Source organism: Pinus tabuliformis, chromosome Q (genome assembly GCF_031772625.1).
Source record: "Pinus tabuliformis cultivar Carrire ecotype Pingquan chromosome Q, CPIR1, whole genome shotgun sequence".
Lineage (NCBI taxonomy): Eukaryota > Viridiplantae > Streptophyta > Pinopsida > Pinales > Pinaceae > Pinus > Pinus tabuliformis.
The window spans coordinates 299662432-299687093 of NC_142296.1; the positions used below are offsets into that span (position 1 = coordinate 299662432).

The 24662-nt window shown below is 36.3% G+C and overlaps 1 protein-coding gene across 3 annotated transcripts; it reads left to right on the plus strand.

The window, feature by feature from the left end:
• The first annotated feature begins 1746 nt into the window (after nucleotides 1-1746).
• LOC149219406 (uncharacterized) lies at nucleotides 1747-24244 on the plus strand. 3 transcript variants are annotated; one of them, XM_089384362.1, is made up of 4 exons: nucleotides 1770-2136; nucleotides 17254-17402; nucleotides 22822-23011; nucleotides 23174-23431. In XM_089384362.1, the coding sequence occupies exons 1-3, from the start codon at nucleotides 1915-1917 to the stop codon at nucleotides 22964-22966; spliced, it is 516 nt and encodes a 171-aa protein (XP_089240488.1). In that variant the 5' UTR covers nucleotides 1770-1914; the 3' UTR covers nucleotides 22967-23011; nucleotides 23174-23431. The 3 variants fall into 3 exon arrangements, with proteins under 3 accessions (XP_089240489.1, XP_089240488.1, XP_089240487.1); XM_089384363.1 differs by lacking the exons at nucleotides 22822-23011; nucleotides 23174-23431 and adding an exon at nucleotides 24090-24244 and having other exon boundaries at nucleotides 1747-2136; XM_089384361.1 differs by having other exon boundaries at nucleotides 1774-2136; nucleotides 22822-23431.
• The last annotated feature ends 418 nt before the right edge of the window (nucleotides 24245-24662 follow it).

Below are 24662 nucleotides of genomic sequence, written 5' to 3' on the forward strand. Positions count from 1 at the left end.
AACAAAGGTGTCCATGACCAAAGCATTTTGATAAATACATTGATGTTCTTTTTCACAAACCTTGGTGGTTACTAAGAAAATTGAGGTTGTGTGGTTTTGATATATTCCTCATGTCTATATAGCTCTTTATTAAATTCTTGGGTTTCACTTTAGTCCATCTTTAGGAATAATTGCCCAATCTGGAGAGAATTATGAAGTGCCCAAAAATGAGAGTCCTAGAAAATAATCATTATCTTTCTTTAGGTTGTCTTTGCAAACAAGAATTGCACTAGGGGGGATATAGTAGGGTGGACAAGGAATGGTCCGTAGATTCCAACACCTAGTCCAAACAACCCAAAAGAATCTCGAGGCCACAAGCACCCAGAACCCTGACACCACGAAAAATATAGGATTCTCCAAAACAAAACATTGATAGGGCATCACAAAACCATCATAACCCTTTGCATTAGATAAGCATTATAAAGCACAAGCCACCGACAATGAGAAATTCTTACGAAGCAGGGACAGGTTTAAAACTAACTGCCATTAAACCATGTCACCAAGACCACTCACAAACTGCTCCATTATCCCACCCGAGTCTTGATATGTGACACCGAAGGATTCAAAATGCCAATTAGGAGTTAAGTCTAACATGTGTGAAGTTGGTGAATAAGTCCCTTTACATCTCATCCCCTGCTTTGATATCACATGAATTGGGAGTATTGTGACATGTGTTGATTATGAAAATCACGGCATGCTTTCATGTTTGATAAAACACAAGTGAGCTTAAGGGATGACTAGAACATATAAACCCCCATTTTTCTTAAGGACCTCCATTTAACTTTGTTACTTTGTTTGCAAAACCATTGACTTGTCGATTGAGATCTCTTAGGACTTGGAAGAAGAAATGTACTTGAAATATGGGGCTCTCCTTTTGAATCCTTCTCATGAGTGACGCTGGGTCGCTATCAAAAATAGTTTTCTTAGAATTCATTAAATTAAGAATTGTACTCAAAAAATTTATGATAACAATCATGGTCTTTACTCTGTTTATATTTACTAATATTAGATCACAACCAATACACTTGCCTTAACTTAGTTAATCGAAAATGTCCTTAAACCTAACAAACAATGCATTTTTTTTCCAATAATACCTCACTCTTACTAAACCTACCAATAATAACCACCCTCAAATACAAGTTAACCACTGAACCAACACAACCATATAAAATAAATGACTGATAAACACTCATAGCTATGAAAACACTTATGTGCAATTCAATTTATGTAAGGTTGAGAATTTGTAACTCAAAGACATAATGGAGTTCACAAACACAACATATAAGTTTTAAAATATATAACGCGGAGAATTTATAACTCAAAAACATAATGGAAGTGACAAACACACCATATAAGTTTTCAGTTTTAAAATAGAAAATCAATTTTAAGACCCTTGATTTCATAAATTAAGTCGTATATATAACCAATAATATTTTCAAATTATTAAATGTACATCATCTTTCGATTTTTATTTTAAAAAATATAAAATTCATAAATTACTATAAAATTTACAACTTTTAATAAATTAAAGCTCATGGTGAAAACAATCATTTAAATTATGTGTAAGTGATATTTTCATACTTTTATTTATAATTTCATATCTATTAAAAAATCCTTCCGGTTAGGGAAAAAAACAAGTAAATGGGACAACTCGAGTAATGTTAAGGTCGGGGCATAATGTCTCCCCCGCAATGCGGGGAATATGACACGTGTCAGCTGAACAATATGTATTCCTCATCCTGAAATGTTAGATTCTGGCGTATGAGTTTTCTCATAAGATGGTATATCACCATCGGAAGGAGGGATTGTATATCATTCTGAGACGACGGAAAGAGGGGAAAATAGGAGATCATTTGTCATCTGATTGATTCTTCAATGGCGGAAGGTGGGTTGAGCTTCCCGAACATGGGGATTGGGAACCTGTATGTGCAGGCGGTGCCTCCGCCGGATTTGAACAAGAACACATCATGGTTTATGTATCCCGGCGTGTGGACGACCTACATTCTCATACTCTTCTTCACATGGATCATCGTACTCTCTCTATTCGGATGCACTGCTGGCACCGCCTGGACCATTGTCAATCTCTCCCATTTCGCGGTCAGTATTCAATTCATTGCTTTTCTGTCATTAATTTCCTGAAAATCGACTCTTTAGGGTTTATGTTTTGGGGCCGTAACAGGTTCCGTGCAAACCAATTACTTTTCATTACGTTTTTCTTTCCCACGGGCTTGAACCCTCTCGAGTGCAATCCCCTTTGTTTTCCCTTTTTTGGCTGTGTGATTGCTTTAACTATATTGGAATATGATCTCCAAACTGTATCAAAAAACTGTTCTTCCCAAAATTTCTTTCTATTAACACAAAAATAAGATCACTGTGATTACCACATCAATTCTCAATGAAAATGGCTACAAATTACATATATCAACTGGGAATTAAAGGAAGATATCTGTAGAATCTTATTACGATTTAAATTTGAAACAAAGGTTTATGAGCCTTACATTGTGCTCGCCACAATAGGCTAATTAATGCGACTAGAGGCCTCATAAACAGAGCATGGCCTTAGAAAGCGTCTTTCTTGAAGATTCTTGTTGGTCTGTAATATGTGTAATGTTCTTAATACCAATCCAGTTTCTTGTTTGCAAGTCATTTTAGGAGAATTTGGTGGAATTCTCTTGTTAAAGGCATTTGGAATGCTTCTGATGAGATGACAATCTCATGAACATGCTAGAAATTGAAAATAATCTTAAAAGCCAAGTGCAATACATGCCAATGCACATGATATATATGTGTGGTATAATGGAATCAGCGCTGAAAAATTCGGCTTCGCAAACGACTTGTCGATGTAGGAGTGCAAGAATTGGGTTCAGACTCTGAAAGAACTCGGCAGCAGAACTTATTCAAAAACGAGGGTTTTTGATCTCCTTTTTGGCGTTTAGTTTGACGCGGGCGGTTTTACCATCTTCCCACAAGTTGGACTTGCCAGGCAGTGAATAACCTGCAAGTTACTTGCAGTTCAAGTTGTCACCCACGAGTACTTGCAGGTCTGACTTACTGTTCGTGACTTTGACCTGTCAGCAGGATTCAGACTAAGGACCGATCTGAGTTTGATCTACAGCAGTACTCTGAAAACTTGACAATTTCTCCATATCCTAGCTTTGTTCTATGTTTTCCAACTATGAATGGAATTCTTCTAGTTCCCTCTTCCAAACATGTATGTCACGAGACACAACACTATGATCATATTTAGAGTGGGGCAATGTTCCATTGTACAATAAGCTTGACCAAAGTGACCTATTTAATATTGAAATAGACATATACCTTCACCCTACAAGGCTTTTTAACATTTTCCTGTTTGTGTCAAATCAATTCTCTATCTTTCTGGGCATATACCTAGCTGCTGATTCCAACGGTAGAAGAAATGGCCTTTACAGTGAATTAGTTTCTGCCATAGCAAATCTGCGGTGAACATAGTAGCAATAAATGGCGCCCTTTGTAAGATTCTGTAAGATTACCATGGGCAAAGTTAATGACATCATTCAAAGTAGTCATTGCGATTTGAGCTTATTATGTCGTGGCACCCTTTTAAAATTCCTTTCATCTTTTGATATGCGATGTTCAACAGCACCAATTCATGTTTTGAACTATGAATTTTTCAAGATTAACTCATGCACCACTGATCAGATTTCCGGACTTTTTTGGGCTGCATTGTGTTTTACCTGTTTTCTGGTTCTATTGTGCTTAATGGCTGCTATTTTTTGACGTGCTTTTACAACATCTTCTGGTTCATTGTGCTTGTGCTATTTTTTAATGTGCTTTTGCAACATTTTCTGGTTTTATAGTGCTTAATTGGTGCTATATTTTGATGTGCTTTTACAACGTATTGATCATATCTTTTTATACAAAAATGGGGTATACGTAGATCTTGCCCTCTGTTTCCAGATTGGCTTGAATTACATCAGAGGTCAACTTTTGAGTCGTGGTCAAACAAAATGGAGATGCCAAATTATTGACAGTGCTAGAGTAGGGAATTATACTTCTTGGATATTATATTTCTTTTGCCAGACTTCCAGTTATTCCATTTTTGCTATATTCTAAGGGATTTTGCTATATTCTAAGGGAGCTTCACAAATTTTGACATTTTGCTAGTTGTGTCATCAGGCTCCTCATTTTATTGGTCTGATGTGGACACAGTAATCATCTTTGTTAATGTTGCTGAAGATATACATGTTCAGACGAATAGGTTCAATATTGATATTGCCTTCCCAGACACTTGGTAGTCATTCATTGGCTTGAAGGCATTTGAAATGTTTTATCCACATCACAAACAGAAATTACCTGCAGAAATTTCATGAAAATAAAGATACTTGATCTATTACAGGACAGTAAGAACTGCTTACACACAGGATGCTACCATCTTAGTTGTCTTCTATGCACTGTCTCCATAAAAGAAATTGGCTGCTACTACAAAAGCCTCATCCCGATACATAGGCAAGTGAGGTGACTGGCCATGATATCCCTACTCCATTGCTTATCTTCTTTAATTAGTGATTCAGAATCCTCATTAATCATTAAATGGCTTACATATTTAGTGCTTTATACCAGTGTTGCACACATCGCGATCGGGATTTAATCGGCGCCGGGAAAAAAGCGGAAAAAATCGTTAAAATCGGGAAAAAATCGGAAAAAGCGGGAAAAAATCGTTTGGCACAAAAATATTCATTTTTTTTCATTTTTTTTCAATTTTTTTAATATCTAAACCATCTACAACATAAAATAAATACATTGACACATAAATATGATAAAAAAACTAATATATAAGATGTTTAATATCATTTCTAGCGCTAAAATCACACATAACATTGAATCATGTCCTGAATAGTAAGTCCCAACTCAGCCTCAAAATATCAACAAAAAATATGATAATGTATCTCATCATGTCATAATGTCATATACAATAAAATGAAAGTCTAATCCTATTGATTTCCTCTGCCCCTCTTGCGAGAAAATGCCACAGCTTTCCCTTTCCCTCTAGATGTAGATGCTGGTGCCCGTGCAGGTGGAAATGGCAGTGGAGTCTGATGTGATCTAGACGTTGAAGAACTAGAAGTAGGAGCTATAGGAGGTAGACCACGTCCTCTACTGGTGGCAGGGGTAGCTCGGGCAGGTGGTGTCACCTGGAAACATTACAATCTCCCAATCCTGAAATCCTGAAAAACTGATAAGTCTGCTGGATTTTAAATGAAATCTAAAATTCTACTTTCTCCATATGAAATCCAATGAGGCTGGAACCACTCTCAAACATCCTGAGTCATTTCATGGTAATGTTAAAAATTTAAGTAAAAGGATGAAAATGAAGATTAAGGAGAATGTCACTTTTACTTTAAGAATTTAACATTACCATGAATAGCATATCCATACTAGGGCCTAGACTTGATCATTAAGCTACCCCACTCAAAAATTATTTGTTTCTTTCAAAAAACATTGCATGAAAAAACCCAAAAAAAGTTATAAAACTATGCTGTCCTGATCCCCCACGATTTTTTCGTTAAAAATCGCGCTTTTTTCGAAAAAATCGCGATTTTTTGAAAAAAGCGCGATTTTTTCAGTAAAAATCGGCAAAAAAAAAAGTAGGCGATTTTTTCGTATAAAAATCGCGATTTGATCGGCAAGATGAAAAAATCGCGATTTTCCGATAAAATCGCGATTTTATCGCGATTTTAACAACACTGCTTTATACTAGGGTGTTTTTCATTTTTTATTTAAGTTTTAAAAGCTCATTTTACTGTAATTTGATATCTATGGTGGATAATGTTTTCTTGCATTTCAAGCAGCGAGCATCTGGATTGAGCTTTTACCATATATCCATTGTTGGCTTATGATTTTGTATGGCTGATTACATTGCTTGTTTTTATATAGCTACTTAAATCACTGCTGCTTGCCTGCTACATTTAGAGCAACTACTGCTTTGTGTCCTACAGTTCCCATCCCTGCACAAGTTCAGGGTTGTGTAAATAACTTAAAAGTAAACAAGGCTTCATTAAGTTGCTTATAGAGAAAGAGGTGATGTTATAGAGGCTAATGTTGGAGAATACCAGTGTTCCCAACATCCTCATTTTATCGCGAAATTGCATTTTTTGGCCTATCTGATGCTTTCTTATTTTTACCGATATGTTGGTGGTATCTTAATTTTGCCGATGTTTGCCAACTTTTATGGATACTTTCTTATTTTTTATGATTTTTTGGTTTTCTGGACCCTTGCCAATTTCATACCGATGCCGATGTTTGCAACATTGGAGAATACTAGATGTAGGTGATGAGAAGAAAAACCGTGAACCCACTAGGAAAAGTCTGATTACTGATTAGCAATCATGCTTTCAAAATGGTGTTACTGTTAAAAAGGCTTCATTATGTTGCTTATTGAAAAGAGTAGATATTGTGGAGGCCAATGATGGAGAACACAGGATATAGGTTGTGAGGAGAAAAGACCATGACACCTGTATGAGAAATTTGATTAGGGATCATGATGTCATGGATCCTATTTTATAGTTCTGTTAGGTGATGACAATGTTTCTGGTTGTACCTTTTGTATGCCAAACTTTGTTCCCCTGCTTCTAGCCCACTAACACGCACATGCATACATATTCTTAGTGCGTTATTGGTACGGGAAATTATTTCTTTCAGAGAATGGGTTTATTGTGCTGCTCAGTACTGATCCAAGAATAGGATTGTATAGATTCTAAATACTATGGGATCTGAGGTTCATGACCAACAGAAATACATGAAGTCTTAGAATGGGAGAGAATCAATGCGGGATCCTATTAAGGTGATATTACTTGGTGTCCATTGTTCTTTGTGATTGCTTTTTATACATGGAGAAATATTGCAATACTACGTTATGGTCCCAGGTCCCCACATTGACTGATAAGAGCTGTCATTAGAAACAATGATATAATTTTCTTCATGAAGACACAGAAAAGCTCAGAAAGAGTCTTGACTCTTATCTCAGTGGTAGCATATTCTGTTAAGTCTATCTCAATGAGTGTTATATAACGTATACAATGCCAACAATGGAGAGTATTATGTATATGTATGTATGTAGGTATGCATATTACATACACATGTACACAGTACGATCATTTTGGCTTTTATGAATCTATGACCATTGATTAGCAAGTGGTTAAATGAAAGTATCAAATAGAGTTTTCTTGGACATTATTTCAGAAGACACCTTATCTTAATGATTGTATATAGTTGTTAAGCTTTTCTCTATGAACAATGGGGACAAATGAGCATGTTATATATTGCATTCTAGACACAAACAAACACACATACACATGCCCAGTATGAAAACATCTGGCTATGTTGATGGTGCCTTATATGGAAACAGCTGGGAAGTTTCTACCATGCAGGGGAAATTTCAAGTCTCACTTTATATGGGCAAAAAATATTTCAATGGACATATCACCTGCACTGGGTGGACAACAGTTACATACTGAGAACATTTCCAATATTTATCATGTTATAACTTATAAGGCATTAGAATTGTGTCTACATCATGGAGGGCTATACCTTTTTTTTCTTTAATCCTGGTCAACAATGACCCACAAACTATTGGAAATAACTCTGATATTCCTGGTCCACATCCCCGTCCTTTGAATGGTAATCATGTTTAAAATGGTAGGAATAGGAGGGTTGGTTTCTATGTAAGAGTTATATAAGAGAGTCGAGGTTGGGTTGCAAAATGGGTAGGATTTTGCTTGTATAGGACTGTTGGTCTTTGGTTGGTTGTGCATTCCAGCATTTGACAAGTTTTCTTCAGTGCAAGCAATCTTCAGTGACTTCTAACATGGGTGTTTGGTTCATACAATGAACCTTTTGATGCATGATATTATTAAGAGCAAACACCCTCAATACAGATGGATAGGTGATTTGTACAAGAGGCAAGAGTGATAAAATTTATTACCAATCATATCAATACCCATGGGCTTTTCCACAGTCACTCAAGTTTGGAGTTGTTGAAAATTGTGAAGACTAGATTTGCTAGCTATTACCTCACCTTCAGGCGCCTTTTGAAGGTAAGAGTAATTGGCTAGCATGGTATCAAGTCAATACTAGCAGGTATTAAAGGACAGGGCTCCAATTGAAGTTGACAGGCAAGGTTTTGAAGAGGTGGAGGAGACCACTCTTGATGGTCTGTTTTGGGCATGCATGAGGGAAGTTTTGCAATACACCAAGTCCATTTATAACATGATTCATTTTGCAGATACAGGTGTATGAGCAAATGGATAACATGTTGGGGCAAATAAAAGATATTGTTCAGGAAAAAGATCCCAACTTGTATGATATTATTCACAATTTTGTGTGCACAGTGGGATAAACTTAATGTTCCACTACATGCCTTGGCGTATATCCTTACGCCAAATTACTACTCTCCATCTTGATTGGGCAAACTTGCAAGGGGGGTGGGGGGTAGGGTTCGGGCCAAACCCCATATAGACCCAGAGGTATAAAATGGGTATATGACAACATTAGACATGCTGGTCCCTAAAAGGGAGGAGTGAGCTAGATTGTGTCTTGAATTAGGCAAATACTTCACTAGCACTGGGGTGTTTGGTACTTTGCATGCAATGGAAGATAGGGATAGATTGGAAGCTGTCACATGGTGGGCCATGTATGGCGGCTAGGGACTTTTGCCAAAATTGGCAAAAAAGTTCTTTCACAGGTTGTAAATACTTCTTTTGCAAAGAGTTGTTGGAGCACATATAGCTTCATCCATAATTTGAGAAGAAATAGACTCAATGAAACCTAGTTAGAGAGCTTGGTTTATGTGCACTACAACTTGAGGTTGTTGACACATTATTGTGAGCGGGCTTGTGATGATACATCATATATGACTTGGGACAACAACCCAGAGGAAGATAATTTGGAGGATGGTGCTCTACATCTAAAAAAATTGTAAACTTTATGAGGCAACAACAGTAGCCATGCCACCCCCATCATCCAGTAGCAGTGCTCGAGTTCCACAATCTTTGCCTTTGTTGCCGCTACCTCCATCTACATCCCCATTTGGAGGTCAAGTGCCTTCTGGTTTTGGTTTTGGACATGGTCGTCTGACTATGTGGGAGGAGACTCCCAATAGACCACCACGACCTTCTAAAAAATTAGACATTTCTCGTGGCAGCAAGAGGCCCAAGCATTAGCAAAAGATAATAGATTTACTTTTCTTTTCTAGTTTCTAGTAGTTTTTATAATTGTTGACTCTTTCATATTTATTATGATATTTTTTGTAAACAATATATATGACAATTTAAGTTCGAAGTTCACAATTATAACTCATTGGTAATGAACTATGAATACGATGCTTCATGAAAGTTGAAACATTTCATTTCATGTTAGATATTCTTTGTTATTGTTTGGTTACTTGGTAATGGTTACAAGCAGTGTTGCATTAATTGTTATCGGGATATTGGCGAGGGGAAAAATCGGAAAAAATTGGGAAAAAATCGGTAAAAATCGGGAAAAATCGGTAAAAATCGGGAAAAAATCGTAATATATAAAAATATTCATCTTTTTTCAAATTTTTTAATATCTAAAGCATCTACAACATAAAATAAATACATTGACACATAAATATGATAAAAGAACTAATATATAAGATGTGTAATATCATTTCTAGTGTTACATCACACATAACAGTGAATCATGTCCTGAATAGTAAGTCCTGACTCCTGAGTCCCAAGTCAGCCTCAAAATATCAACAAAAATATAATAATGTATCTCATATCATGAGTCATAATGTCATATACAATGAAATGAACCAAATAACTAAAGTCTAATACTACTGATTTCCTCTACCCCTCTAGATGTAGATGTCGCTGGAGTTGGCAGTGGACTCTGCTCTGCTCTAGAAGCTGAAGAACTAGGAGCTATAGGAGGTAAACCACGCCCTCTATTGGTGACAGGGGTAGCTTGGGTAGATTGTGCCACCTCCTCATAATTTTATCTTTTTTAATTGTCCCGTGATTTTTTGGGAAAAAATCGCAATTTTTATGAAAAAATCGTGATTTTTTCATAAAAATCGCTGAAAAAAATACATGTATTTATCGTGCGATAATATCGCCGGTTTCAAAAAACTGCGATTTTACGATATAATCGCGATTAGTGCAACACCGGTTACAAGTACAAGTTACAACTTTAGTGATCAATGATGATATATGTTATATATCGAATTTTGAAAGCTTGAAACTTTAAGATTGATGAATCATGAGACTCGATATGTTGTATGTTACTAACTTGTGAATGTGGTTGATGAATATTATAACGTTTAGATGGTTGATGTCATATGGTTCAATCCATGTTTTTATGCTTTTTATATCTAATTAATCAGTCTACATGCTTTTGTTGATATATATACTATGATACCAGGATATGGAAACGGATTCGGATACGGAAACGTATTCGGAAAGTACACTATTTAAACTATTTTATAATTTAGTTTATAGTTTAATTTAGTATTATTATTATTTATGGTTAAAACTTAATAGTTTATAATATAATCATCTTTAAATGTCTTATATCATATTTAATTGTATATTAAATATTATAGAGATTGGCCACTTATTAAAAATTATAGAAATTTTATATGTATTTTTAGGGTTATGGCAATAAAAATTTACTAATAAATTTTTAACCAAAGAGAAAAAGCGACCACTTGAGTGGTGATGTAAATTGTAAAATAAATGTAAAGGGTGGGAAGTATTTTTAATTACCATGGGCAGGTTGCGACGACACGTTGGGGCATAGCCGCATCACACCCGACCAATAATCATTATAATTTTTTTTTTTTTTTTTTCATTTATATTATAATTAAATAATTAAACTTTATAATCCTTTCTTAAATTTTAATTGCTATGTCAAAATTTATAAAATTAATATTATTTTTATAATACTATGAGGATGGCGGTTCACGGTATGTTAAAATCTATATTATTATTATTCGCCTACATTTATATTATAATTAAATAACATAATAAATATTATAGTTTATGGTTTAAATTATTTTATTTTAAATTTAATGGGCGATGAGGATTATAATTATTTTACAGTCACCATGCCGCGAGTGTTACTATAATGGGCGATGAGGAAATGAGGATTTCGTTTTAGAAGATGGCAAAACGGAGTTGTAAAATTTTCTAAAACAAATGCCAAAACGCAAAGAATGGAATAGTGAATTAGCGATGCACATTACAAAGTTTGTTGTTGCCAAATATGCTTCCGAAACCATGGTATCTGCGATCGAGATGGATGAAACGGCTCCTGTAAGCAGGATTAGTTTCCCAGAATATTTAGAATTGTTTCTTGGCGGATCTCACACGTATCCAGATGGATCCGTATCCGAATCCGTTTCAGATCCGGGGATACGCGTTTTCGCAACCTGCCCCCCTTGGATCCGGTAACATAGCATATATGCATCAAAATATATAAAATTTCGCTCCTGACCCGGGAGCTTTTGAAAATGTCGTTCCCTGTTCTCGCTTCTGCTCTTGCTTTTCGCTTCCGCTCCTGCTTCCAAGCAACCTTGCTTTTGAGACCAAAGACAATATTAATTAATTAGTGGTGTATGATGTGCATATAAACATACATACTGCATAATACATGTTTTGGAACTGTTGGAAATTAGCACATTTTCTTCAATGATGGTATTAGCTAGCTATGTTGAAAACGTTGTTTTTTATATAAGTTATACAATTTTAATTTGTTTATATTAGTAATGGCTCATGGTAGATGTGGCTAAAAATAAGCTTGTTGAAGGATTCGAGCTGGTGAGGAAGGAACAAAACTTGGTGAGGGGTTCGTGTTGTGAGGTGCGCTGTGCAGTGAAAAAGCCTGATTCACATTTCTCTTTCCTTTCAAGTAACTTGTTTACTTCCTTACTCTACATTATGGCTTGCCTCATGAAAGTTTCTTCAGGGTTACTTGAGCATCTGTAAGAGCTTGCCTAATGAACTGCCTTACTCTATCCATTATAGCCACTTGTCTTCCCCTTACTAGTTGAGTCTTCATGTTAATGAGTTGAAGTGTATCGTATTAACACAAATCACAACTCAAACGAAGCCAAAACAACCACTGGCTTAACGTGGCAACCTCACACTGGCTGACCAATGACCAAAGAAATATCAATTGACTGGCAGTGCTGCTACCTGCAGAAGCTGTGCACAATTTGTAAAGGCTTGGAATATAACTCACTCAATCAATCTGAAGAGTTAGAATAAGTAGTATGGCTAGTCTCACACTCTTGCTTGAGCCTCCCGAATCTCTCTTTCAAACTATCATATATTTGGGAGCATAGAAAATCTCTAAAATATAGATTTTCTTGGAATGTTTTCATTCCTAAGTTTTCTATATTGGAAGCTTCAAGCTGCCTGTCCCATGGCATTTAGGTCCAACTGCATCCCCAAAAGAATATATTCAACATCATCTTTACGCTCTTGCCGGATGCCTTTGGGTCTTGGGCTGTTAACTTGTTTCCTTCTTTTGAGGAAGATGAGTTCTTACCCAAGCAAAAGAAGTTCAAGGCAGTGTTGTGAACATCTCGATAACATCCCGATTTTGTCTCGAAATCATGATTTTTGGCCTAGCCGATGTTTTCCGATTTTTACCGATATTTTACCGATATTTTACGATTTTTTGGTTTTTCGAACCCTTGCTGATTTTATCCCGATGCCGATGTTCCCAACATTGGTTTTAGGTCATACTCCAGGACCATAACATCCCGATTTTATCTCGAAATCATGATTTTTGGCCTAGCCGATGTTTTCCGATTTTTACCGATATTTTACCGATTTTTACGATTTTTTGGTTTTTCGAACCCTTGCTGATTTTATCCCGATGCCGATGTTCCCAACATTGGTTTTAGGTCATACTCCAGGACCAATATATATACATATATATATATTTTAAAGAAATATTATTTTCCTTTTATATTTTTTATTAATTTTTTTATAACATATATCGTAATTATAAAATAGAAATGTCTTTTGGTTCTTATTGAAACTTTTTATTGCATTAGCCACTTAAAAATATTTCCTTAAATGTTGCACTTACTCTTAACCTCATCATTTGAGTGTTTTGCTGATTTTATTAATTTTAGAAAGTTATAAAAATCATATGAAATAGTTTGCAAAAAATAGTTGTGAACGGGTACAATCTATCCTCTACATTTTTTTCAAACTTTTACTCAATTCCATTATTTAGATACCAAAGCACTGCATTAACAAAATATGTCATAATATTTTACATGCTGTCATTAGGAAAACTTGATTTTTATGTAGTTATATATAATTTTCATTATAATATTTATTCATAAATATGAGTCAATTTGTTGTGTCTTTTTACACCTATTCAAATTTGTTGTGTAAGTACCTAAATTTGTTCCCAAGTCAAATATTGTTGTTTTTTAATATTTGAACCAATACCACTAGTGTCTCACAAGAGACCATTAGTATCATGCATTGACGCCAAATCATATTGTTCGCCTCGTGTATGGTCAATAGCTGTAAGAATGTCCATCTAGGGATTCAACAATGAGATAAGAATTGAGCGTGTTGACTTTGTTGAAACAAAATCTAGCACCCTTGTATCATGTGAAAGTCCCAAGCATCGAGGGGCTAGTCTTTTAAGAATATAAGTGGACTTGAGGTGGTGGAGCATGTGATTCAAGTTAATTTAGTTTTTAAATCTAGATTCTGTTCAGAATTAGGTTTTTTGGGGAAATACATGTTGAGACTGTATTCAAATTTATGCTGCATTTTGAGAATTTGCAACTTTTGATTGAGGTTTAAAAATTCTTACTTTCAAATGATTATTGAATGTGAGTTACTTGGATGCAACTAAAAGTTGAGTGTCGGTAGTCAAATGCAATTAAAATTTCCAAGCCTTCCTCAACTACAGTATGCTCTTAATTTCTCATTTGTTCCCACAAACATCATCTCTTTTCAGGTCCCACAAACATGAGTTTACTTATTAAGGGAAAAATTAATAGTGCTATGCATCTCTTTTCAGGCCTGACAATCATGATTCCCCACCATATCGAGGCGTTTTAGAAATTTTCATGAACTCCCTGATTTACTCTTGCCTTTTGTCTACCCTAACAAGATATGATAATTGAATTATCCATAAGCTAAACTATCCTGTTGTCAGAAAAGTTAGAAGTCATTATGTCAAAACTGCTTCCTCTGGATCCCTTCATCTTTGCATTGTATCTTGGTAGAAGAGAGCTTTATAAGCCAGCCTCCAATGAACTTTTTCCTGAGGCTTAGGGTGCTTCCACCAGATCTGCTTTGAATTCATGGAGAATCGAGGAATGCTGAGAACTCTAAACAGATATTGCCTGATATTCATGAAATGACAAAATAGTATGTTTAACTGTGATATTCATGAAATGACAAAATAGCACAAGGGAGATCTCGTTCTGCTGGGGTAGGGACTGGGCTGCGTAGTTCTCCCAAAATTCACACGTCATCTGATAAGGGACTGTGTTCGTCAATGAAAGGAAAGTGAGTCAAAATCAATTCCTCTCCTTCATTGGCTCTTAGAAAGGAAGCGACTATTGTTAATCCCTGATCTAGACCATGTGGATCACTAGCTTCCTTATATGACCTTGAGAGATGAGAATATCTATATGTTTGGCTCCTTTTACCTTAGAAAGAAACATGGGTCCCTAATACCCATGTACCACCGTGAGAAACAAGAGCACATACTTTAGTCCAGTTCTCCAGATTGAATTATTTTTACTTCTTTTGAAGCTCTGGCGTCCATAAATAGTCCAAGAAAACCCATTCTAACCTCATCTCGTCACTGTTGGAAGCAAAGAACATGAAGGTGCGATTACTATCCATCTGATTGAGTTTGGATTTCATCATCACTATGGAATCTGCTAGGTCAAGGTGTTTGGAAGGCCAAGTCTTGAGGGCTTTTTTTATACTTTTCCAAGAAATGACATCCAGTCAGCTATTCAAATTTCTAAGTAGTCGGATCCCATGGGAATTCCCAAACATGTGAAGGTTTGATCCTCAATAAGAAACTCTTACCATGGCTGCTGATTATTGAGCTGTGGGGGTGTGGGAAAAAGACAATCAATAACTGTAATTTTTGGAAATTGACCTCTGATCCTGAAGCCTCACAAAAATGTGAAGGGCAATCTTCTAGCAAATTGCTTATGCTCAGAACTGTATCATCAAGAAATGATTGCTGGTTGACCTTCGCTTTTTGGGCTACAGTATACTTTGTCGGAGTCTCGCTTCTTGGAACCTTATCAAAAGACTAGAAAGGCCATGTGCTGATCAAATACAAAGAACTGATGCAAGCAGACAGCCCTGTTTGACTTCTTTTTAAGTGGCATACAACAAGGTTGGGGAGCTACTAACTGAGACTGAAATGTTTGCTGGGTACAAAATGCTCTTAACCCAAAGGAGATTATGCCAATATATGCTGTTCAGCTGAAGGATTAAAATTAGCTAGTGTCAACTTAACTTATCACAAGCCTTTTCCATGTCAAGTTATAGGAACATGGAGGCTAGTTTCTGGGTTTTGATGGTACGAAGTGCATCTCCGGTGATTGTGATTCTGTCCATTAGCTTCCTTCCAGTGACAAAACTTGTTTGATGAACAAATACCATAATAGGCATGGAAGAAGAGAGTTTGAATGATAAGTACCTGGCAACTATTCTTTGTAGTTGACATTGCAGACTGAAATTATGCCTTGATTTCAAATTCATATGAGGCCCTTCCTTTATGTTGCATGGCCACAAAAGTGGCATTTATTGAAGGATTTTTCTTCACCCATGTTGAATTTCAGATATGATGTCATTGAAAAAAGTATCTAGCTGCTCTGACAGCATCTTAAAGAATTCAGTGGTCAGGTTATCCAAGCCGTGAGACTTGTCATATGGGAACTGGATGGCTTGACCACTTCTAGTGATGGTTCTACTTCCAAGATCTGTTATGACATCCCAGCATCAAATGGGAAAGCTTTTAGATTCAATTAGGAAGAAATTCACTACATATAGTATATACATTGCACAGCCCTCTACTACATGAAATCATTCATTGCTCCATTTCTGACATTTTGGATGGGAGGTAAGTGCTAGGGAGTTAAAGAACGATCTGTGAAATATATACAAGTACCATGCAAGACTAAGTTGCACGAAATATTGGAATGTGTGCAAGTTTCCAAAATTTGAATGCTTGGAAACATGACCTCCCATAATGGGTATGTGGGAGAAACACAGTATATAAAAAATACAAAATACATATATATATTTTAAATAACATATCGTTTAAGAAAATAAGCAAGACAATACGAATGATATTCATAAATGACATTTTAGTAGACCCATGTCTATTAATTCTCGTACAATGGTTACATGATCCAAAATCCCATATCTTGGTGGTCTTGACTAATGCCAATCCCATACCCTCATACATGATAGAATCCAGTAGAAATGCTAATATCACACCAACCCTGAAATCTGTTATTTTCCTTTATCTCACCTTTCATATCCTTTTACTTTCAGAATTTAATATTACCATTAATTACCAAGGTGACGAACTCCTCAAAACGCAATTCCCTATTGCTGTTTTGTCATGGACCGGGTGCTATTTTCCTATAGGTTCCATCCCCTCTTGGGCACTTAGGTGTGGGCTCATAAACTTCCAAAAAAGTGCCCAATCTCCTTGGAAACATTGTTGGTCATACTGTACAGTCGGCCATACCTAATGGGATTTCCATATTGGGAAATGCTGTATGACATGGCTGGTGGTGTTTTCAAGGTATTTCATACCTGTCTCAGTGTTTCCAGGCTTTTTGGGTTATGGGACATTGTCAAACAAGGCATTTCCTGCAACTTAGGTGGAAGACTGTTCGGAATAACAGTACACAATGTTTCTAGTTGGAAACGAACAGGAGAAAAAACCCTCCCCTTCTTCCTCTCAAATTCTGTAACAAGAAAAATTTATATTTTTGGTGTCTAATCATTTGGATTCACATTTTATATATCTTTTAGTGGAATGGTTCATAAATTGGTTCACAGACTGGTTCCAGTCCAGTTCTTGTTACATACTGGTCTGACCCTCTACCAGTTCCAGTTCAGATAACTTTGATTTGAACTAATGCAGCTCTTAGTAATGACATACTCTTTTACATGTAAAATGCAGGTAACTTATCATTTCTTTCACTGGAAAAAGGGTACCCCCTTTTCAGAAGACCAGGGGATATACAACAAGCTGACATGGTGGGAACAGATAGATAATGGCAAGCAGCTGACTCGCAACAGAAAATTCTTGACTGTTGTCCCTGTAGTCCTGTGAGTACAATTTTCTCTCTGTATGTTATATGCTCCATATTAGTTTCTTTTAATTCCCATTGAAAATTATTAGTTGAAAACAATATTGTGTGTACTTATGCTGAGTTAAAAAATATTTTTGCCTAGTACATTTTCCCAATTTATTATTTGCAGATTTGCAAAGTGAGACTTGCTGGGCATATAACTTAGAAGTAAAAGCAAAATGGTTTCTTTACATACTCGAGGCAAACTGAAACTCTTAGATCTGCATAAATAATCTTGTTAGGGTCTCTTGTTCTAACTTTTTCTATGGCTAGGTTTTCATTCAATCACCTTTCCTATCCAATTGACCTCTGCCTATATAGAACAGTTTTGGAATTCATTTCTTAGCAGAACGCATGAACCTGAAGGCTGAAAGTAATAAATATTTCAGGATTATGAGAGTTGAGACATAAGATCTTGATAAATTACACCTCAGATTTGAAAGAAGCTTAAAGTCTGTACATAAAATGTTTGGGGTCAAGGATAAATTTAATGAAACTTTATTATCAAGAATAGAAATGATAGTCAGATGTCCTTTTTTTCTTAACAGAAATACATTTATATTATATTAGGAAGGTTTCCCTGTCACACACACATATCTTTGTTTGTTTAAAATTCAAAAAATACGTCTTATATATACACACAAAAATATTTACAATCAGAGAACCAAAAGTTATAAGGTATATACAATGAGCTTGATAGCTTCCTCTGAAGAGCCACTAAAGCAGAACTAAAAGTAGAGTACTTTATCCTATCCAAAAATTGGGCATCTTTGATCAACAAAGCTCCTTTTTCCAACAACTAATGACAAACTGCATCATTCCTTACAAAACTGAAAGCAGACAAAGAGCTAGCCTAATGTTCAAAAACAAAATTACACCCAAGTTTCAATAAAACAAATAGCACCACAATAATCAAGCAATGCCAAGGCTCAGAAAAAGCAACATGAACATGAGCATGACCATCCCCAAACAGTGCTGCCCAACAATCAATCTTGCCTTGGAAAAGCACTGAGTGATGATCCTCCAACCAACTCCAACAGCCCCTGACAAATCAGCTGTCCCAACAGATATGCCTAACCATCTGTGGGTACTGACATACAGGGCATATGCCATATGACAAACCAGACTTGGCCTACCTGGCCTTAGATGAAATCCCTGATAAATGACAAGCCAAGCAAACATTCTCAGCCTATAGAAAAGCCATATAGTCCAAAAAACCGTGCATGTGCCTCGCCCAACACTCCTTTGTGTCAGATACCAAATGAGTATTATGAACTGAGGAGTATAGCATGAAGAACTGAACACAGATAGCGGAAGTCATATTGCAGTGACGTAGCTAAAACTCCATCCCGAGTCTCTTCAGAAGGGCTTAGCCATACCAATGTCCGATCATCAATAAATTGGACTCCATAATGAGGGTTCAACAGTACAACTTCATGGCTGAGAGGAAATTATTTGTGAGAAGCTTGTACTGCTGTGCAGGAGGTCTCCACTCCTTCCAAGAGCATGGAACAAGATCCTGTAGATCATGCTAGAAGAAGATGCTCTTCTATCTTGTTATCACAAGAAACTCACCCTTTGCCATGGCTAGGAAACTTTTTCATTTGGACTGGTGCTTTTCCAGTCTCAAGGGGTGTCCCTAAAGGATGTGTTGTGCCATGTACTCAACAAATCTGCACAAATTCCAAGTTCAACACACAAAGAATCACTCTTGGGTTGCTTGTACATAGTGAAGAGCGAGGTAAGTTTTAATGAAGGTATTAAAATGGTTGAGATCAGATCTGCAAAGATACTTGTAGTTAGGAATGAATGAAGGATGGGCTGAATGTGCTCTTTAAGTCATCTGACTTTTAAAGAGCCAGGAACAAGCATAATTAGATTAAATCTCATGTTACCTGAGTGATTGATCGAATCATATTGACAGGCTGCCATATGTCTCTTTGCATCCAATAGGTGGTGAAGTTTGGAACTGAAGAATGAAGAGTTGTCGGCCGCTAATGAGAAATATACTTTCTAACCCCTTCTCATCCCCTCAACCCTACTTATATGGAAAATCAATGAGTGAAAAAGGACCAGTTTGCTGGCAGTCTTTTTCCTCATTTACTGGTTACTTTCTCTTCTTTCACTAGCTGTCTTTTTCCTCATTCACTAGCTGTCTTATCTTCCCTAGTCCGTTTTCTGTTTTACTGTGCATTTGTCAGCTGCTTTCTCCTTTACTAACTGCCTTTAACCTTCTTTGCTGGCTGCTTTTTCCCACTCTTTAATAGAAAGTAGTAACCCTTTGTAAAGGGGAACCAAGATGATCCCTTAACACATTTTTTGGGGTCCTCATTTGTAGAAAATCATTTATCTATCTTTCATTCATATTTCATACCAAATTGTACTCTTTTGTTATCCGAGTAAATTCATGAGCTTCTCGCTCCATTGGTATCATAGCTGTATGCCCCAACCACATCAGTCATCATACAACCCAGTCGTAACAGTGGCAGTTTGACCTAGTGGTGGTACATTCAGACCATACCATAGTCTGCATGTTACACCTTTGTCTATCAACTGCACAATAAAAAACATATGGACATTATAGCAGGAATTAATGTATGGCAACAATTCATACCATACGGCAATTATAGGAGCATTTAATCATCTGCACACCACCAATCAAGACCTATAGCAGGGAAACGAATAATCCATTAAGACAATCAAGATTGATTGAAGAAGTTTTCCAGCCAAAACTAAAAAAATGGAAGAAAGAGCAAATTAAACTTCCAGACTAGAGAAGCTAGAAGAACATCATGATTCACAATCTGTATGCTTGGAAGCATGAAGAACTTGGGAATGAATTTCAGAAGAAACATTACCAATTACAAAACGAAAATGCTTAGAACCATGGTGAGCTGCAATAAGAACAAACAGAAATAAAAAATATAGATAATAAAATCATGTTGAACTAAGGATCTCATAACAAATCTTTCAGCTAGAGTTGGTTCTCTAGGTACTTTCATCCCACAACCAAGCGCTTCAAGCACATCTAATCCATCACCAAGTTCTTCGAGTATGACAGCCCTACTACCCAACATGCCCACTAGTTGCTTAGTGATCACCGACTAATTTCCACCCTATAATAATCAACAAATTTTTGCATGCCCAATGAGAGAAAAACTTGAATTATTAAGTTTCACAAAAATGAAAAGTGGCAGGGTTTAATAAGATGGAAATATTTTGAAATCTACAATATTGATAACGATGATGGAAAAATCAAGTAGGCCTCCATGCAATTAGAAGGCGATGCATACAATTGGTACATGTGGTGAAAGAGGCTGTCCTTTTCGATTAGCTGAAATACATTCAAGGATGATTTCATTAAAAGATTGCAGGGTTTTTAAGAGGAAGACATTTTTACAGAACTCACTAGAATATAGCAAAAGGGAAATGTCGACAGATTTACACGAGTTCAGGAAACACTAGATATGTGAATATCCGAGTTATCAACAGAATATCTAATCCGATTATATATAACCAGACTAAGGCCACACATCTAGAACGAATTAAAACTACATGATATTATGACCATGGATACAAATACTACACTAGATTGTACAGATTTGAAGCTGAAAAGAATCCAATACCTCTAGTAGCATCTCTGAGGAAGAAGTGAAAAGGAAATAAAATAATTGTTGTAGATGTGGTAAGAAGTGGTCTCTAGGCTAAGTCACCGGATTCGTTGGATTTGAAGCATGGATTTCGAATTTCGAAGAATTTGAAAAAAGCCATATGAAATTTGCCGTACTTTAATATAAATTCGGCACCATCTTCCACAAAGGTGCCATGGGTCTTCAACAAAGGGTATTTAACGAGCAATAGAGGGGATTTTAAGTGTCAATTTTGGAGCAATTAATATGATACTTCTAGAATTTGCTTACTCAACGATGAGAACAAATATTCCGATAGTTGGTACCCATGATACAGACAAATATTCCTATTGCTCATGAGAACAAATGTTCCGACAGTTGGTACCCATGATACAGACAAATATTCCTATTGCTCACAATTAAAAATACAAACGCCATTTGTCCGCTTGACCATCAACATGGTTTTGCTCTGTCACCAAGTGTTTCGCATTGGGGCCCTCATGGGCATTTCTTCATATGAGTGGTTAGTTTAGTAAGTCAACGAATGGGCCACCGCCCATAGACCTTACATTATGCATATTGTTAAGAAAATTTCAGCCATCCTAGGATCCACAAGATTTAAATGTAACGTTTTTATCTAAGGGTGAGGACCGTGAGGTGTACTCTCCTCCTAAGCCCCACCAAACTCATTCACCTAAGCACACTTTATTATTAGCAAGAAAATATTGGTTGCACCTCATGGGTCCCACAAGGAATTGGATCCAATAAAATTAAATCAGCCAACCAAGGAAAGAGCGCTCATCTTATTGGGGCTCACTAAAATGAGTTTAATGTAATATTTTCAGCCTTAGAGGGCACACTTTAGCTCACCAAAATGAGTTTAATGTAATGTTTTCAGACTTAGATGGTCCACTTTCTAGTGGGTCCAGCTTCTAGAAAAATTTGGGCCTCATTTCCCATGAATATAGCTGTTAGAAATTGACTGTGGGGGGGGGCGCTCTTATTTATTTGGCTTGCCCTGCCATTGTAGATGGGGAGGTCTTTTGATTTTGAAGGATCTGATACCAGAACTCTGCTATTTTTCTTTGTATTTTTGAGCAAAACAGTTTGTTGATGGTCTGAGGTGTGCCCTTGAAGTTGGAGCAGGCCCGCAGATGCATTCTCCAGATGGACCACATGATCTCCTTCTCACTGAAGGAGAACCCAGAGGAATCCCAAGATATGGGTCTTAAGCATACCTCTGATTTGAGGTCATCAAAACGCTAAACGCATTGTAATTCTTCATTTTCTTCGCCCCTTTTAAACACACTGATTGTTGAATATTCTTAGGCTAAGAAACTGATGATAATTACAAGAGAAAATGTTTACAAAAAATTTAATCTACCATATACTATGCCGATGTGGAGATTTGAAGTGAATGTTTTTGCATGTAGCCTTTTACTCAAGGTTTTGGACTATGTCGTAAGATAGCCAGTATACAAAAGTTAATACCTGTTTGGGTTTGGACTAGGATTTCAGATCGTGATAATGACAGAAAAAGATGGATAAAATATGTAGATCTCATCTTAGGTGCACTTCAACGTTCAATTCCACAATTTGTTTGCGGTGCCAATCTCTGGGCAACTAATTTCTCTTCATTACCAGTTATCTCTTAATCAAATAATATCAGTTTTTTTTTTGTTTTTCATGAAAGCTGCTACTTATAATATTTTCTAGTATTTTTTCTTGTATGTTTCGTAACTCTAGCTTTCTCTTTTTGTGTGGCAGATACTTGATTGCATCTCACACCACTGACTACCGAAATCCATGGCTTTTCTTGAACACAATCGCTGTTTTGGTGCTTGTTATTGCTAAATTTCCCAATATGCACAAAGTGCGCATTTTTGGAATTAATTCAGATTACCCTATTTAAGGGAGGATGTTAGTACAATAATTTGGGCCTTTCAACTGCATAAATGTAAGCTCTCTTGGCCCCAAGACCGAGTGCCTCAATGTCTTTGAGCAAAGGACCAATATAGTATGAAAAATGCTTAAAAACATTGTCGAAAATTGGGTAGCATACACTCGACAAGAGCTGTCATGCTTTGTTACTAATTCCCAGTGGTTGTCCCCTGTACAGGTCTTGTCTGTTGACTTTGTACAGAAGTTTGTTGCAATGAAGATTTTGCTGTAACATATTGCTATGGATTGTTTTAAGTCCCATGAACATTTTTTGGCATGTAATCAATTATTAAAGGAAATATGGATTTTGTGGAATATGAGGTATTTGTTTCATATGTATTAAGAAAGTCTGGACAGTGGTTAATAGCTGGTACCAATGAGGTTTTCTGGGTTGCCATAATGAGCAAAGAGGAGTCATTTATTTTCGTTTGATTTATTCTTGCTTTACGGGTTCAGTGAACAAAATTTGAATGCAAATGTGGGGCTGTGGTCAATGCCCACATTGAATATTTGGAACTAACATTAAAAGAATGAGGGGCTTCATCTGATTAGTTTGTTCATTCAAAATTGCTGACAAAGATACTCTGAACATGTATGCTTATGTCAATGGGAAACACAATAATCTGAGCCATCAGGATATAAAGTTTAATTCGTTGGCTGATGTGTGTCATGCTGACTTATCTTCTGAATTAATTGTTGAACTTCTCTGCTAGTATTTCTTGCTTTTGGGCTGCGGTGAACAAACTTTGAATGTACAACGATACTCTGAACATCTATGCCTATGCCAATGGCAGACACAAGAAGCTGAGCTATCAGGATATAAAGGTTAATTCGTTGGATGTGTCTATGTTGACTTATTTTCTGAATTAACTGTCTATGATGACTTATTTTCTGAATTAACTTTTGAACTTCCTGTTGGTGTCGAGGTGTGCAATTTGTTGAACTTACTCAAAATAATTTAGTCCCTGTTTCTTTTTGTGATCCACTATTCATGCTGAGTATATATATTCCTAGTGCTCTTCTGAATTGACTAGAGGTTACATAAACTGCATTTGAGATTGTTGATCATGACATACTTGCATTGGTACTCGCAGGAGTGCTGTTCTTTTATGTATGTCGTTCAGGGTCAATGAGAAGTGAATTTATAACCCTTTGTTGGAATGCGCTGGTGGCATCAGAAGTTGTTTATCTCAAGAATTTTCTTAAGAATAAAACAGTGAAGCACCAATCAGTATAACTTTGGATGTACACTTTTGGCTAGGCAAAGGAGTTATACAATTAACTGGGTTTTCATTTTGATATTGTAATTTATCATCTAAATTTTGATATTGAAAGTAGTTATTTAAGATTTTTTTTGCAGCTTGCCTTACAAGTGCAATGGATTCAGTCCCAATCTTGGACACAGGATCCGACTATTGGGCAGGTGGCCAACAATTTTGAAAAAATCTTGCCATTTGAACTGGCAAAGGTTATTCTTCGAGATTAAGGAATATGACTGGAAGAATTTAAGACTGGCTGACCCTTTTAGTTTATTGGACTTTATTCCTCCTCGATATTAGAGAGGTACAAGCTTAAATAATGAACATGGGCAGAATAAAATGTCCTCGAGATTTGAGTACTTATTATAATTTTTTAAACATCAGACAATCCTGAACCATCTCAACAAA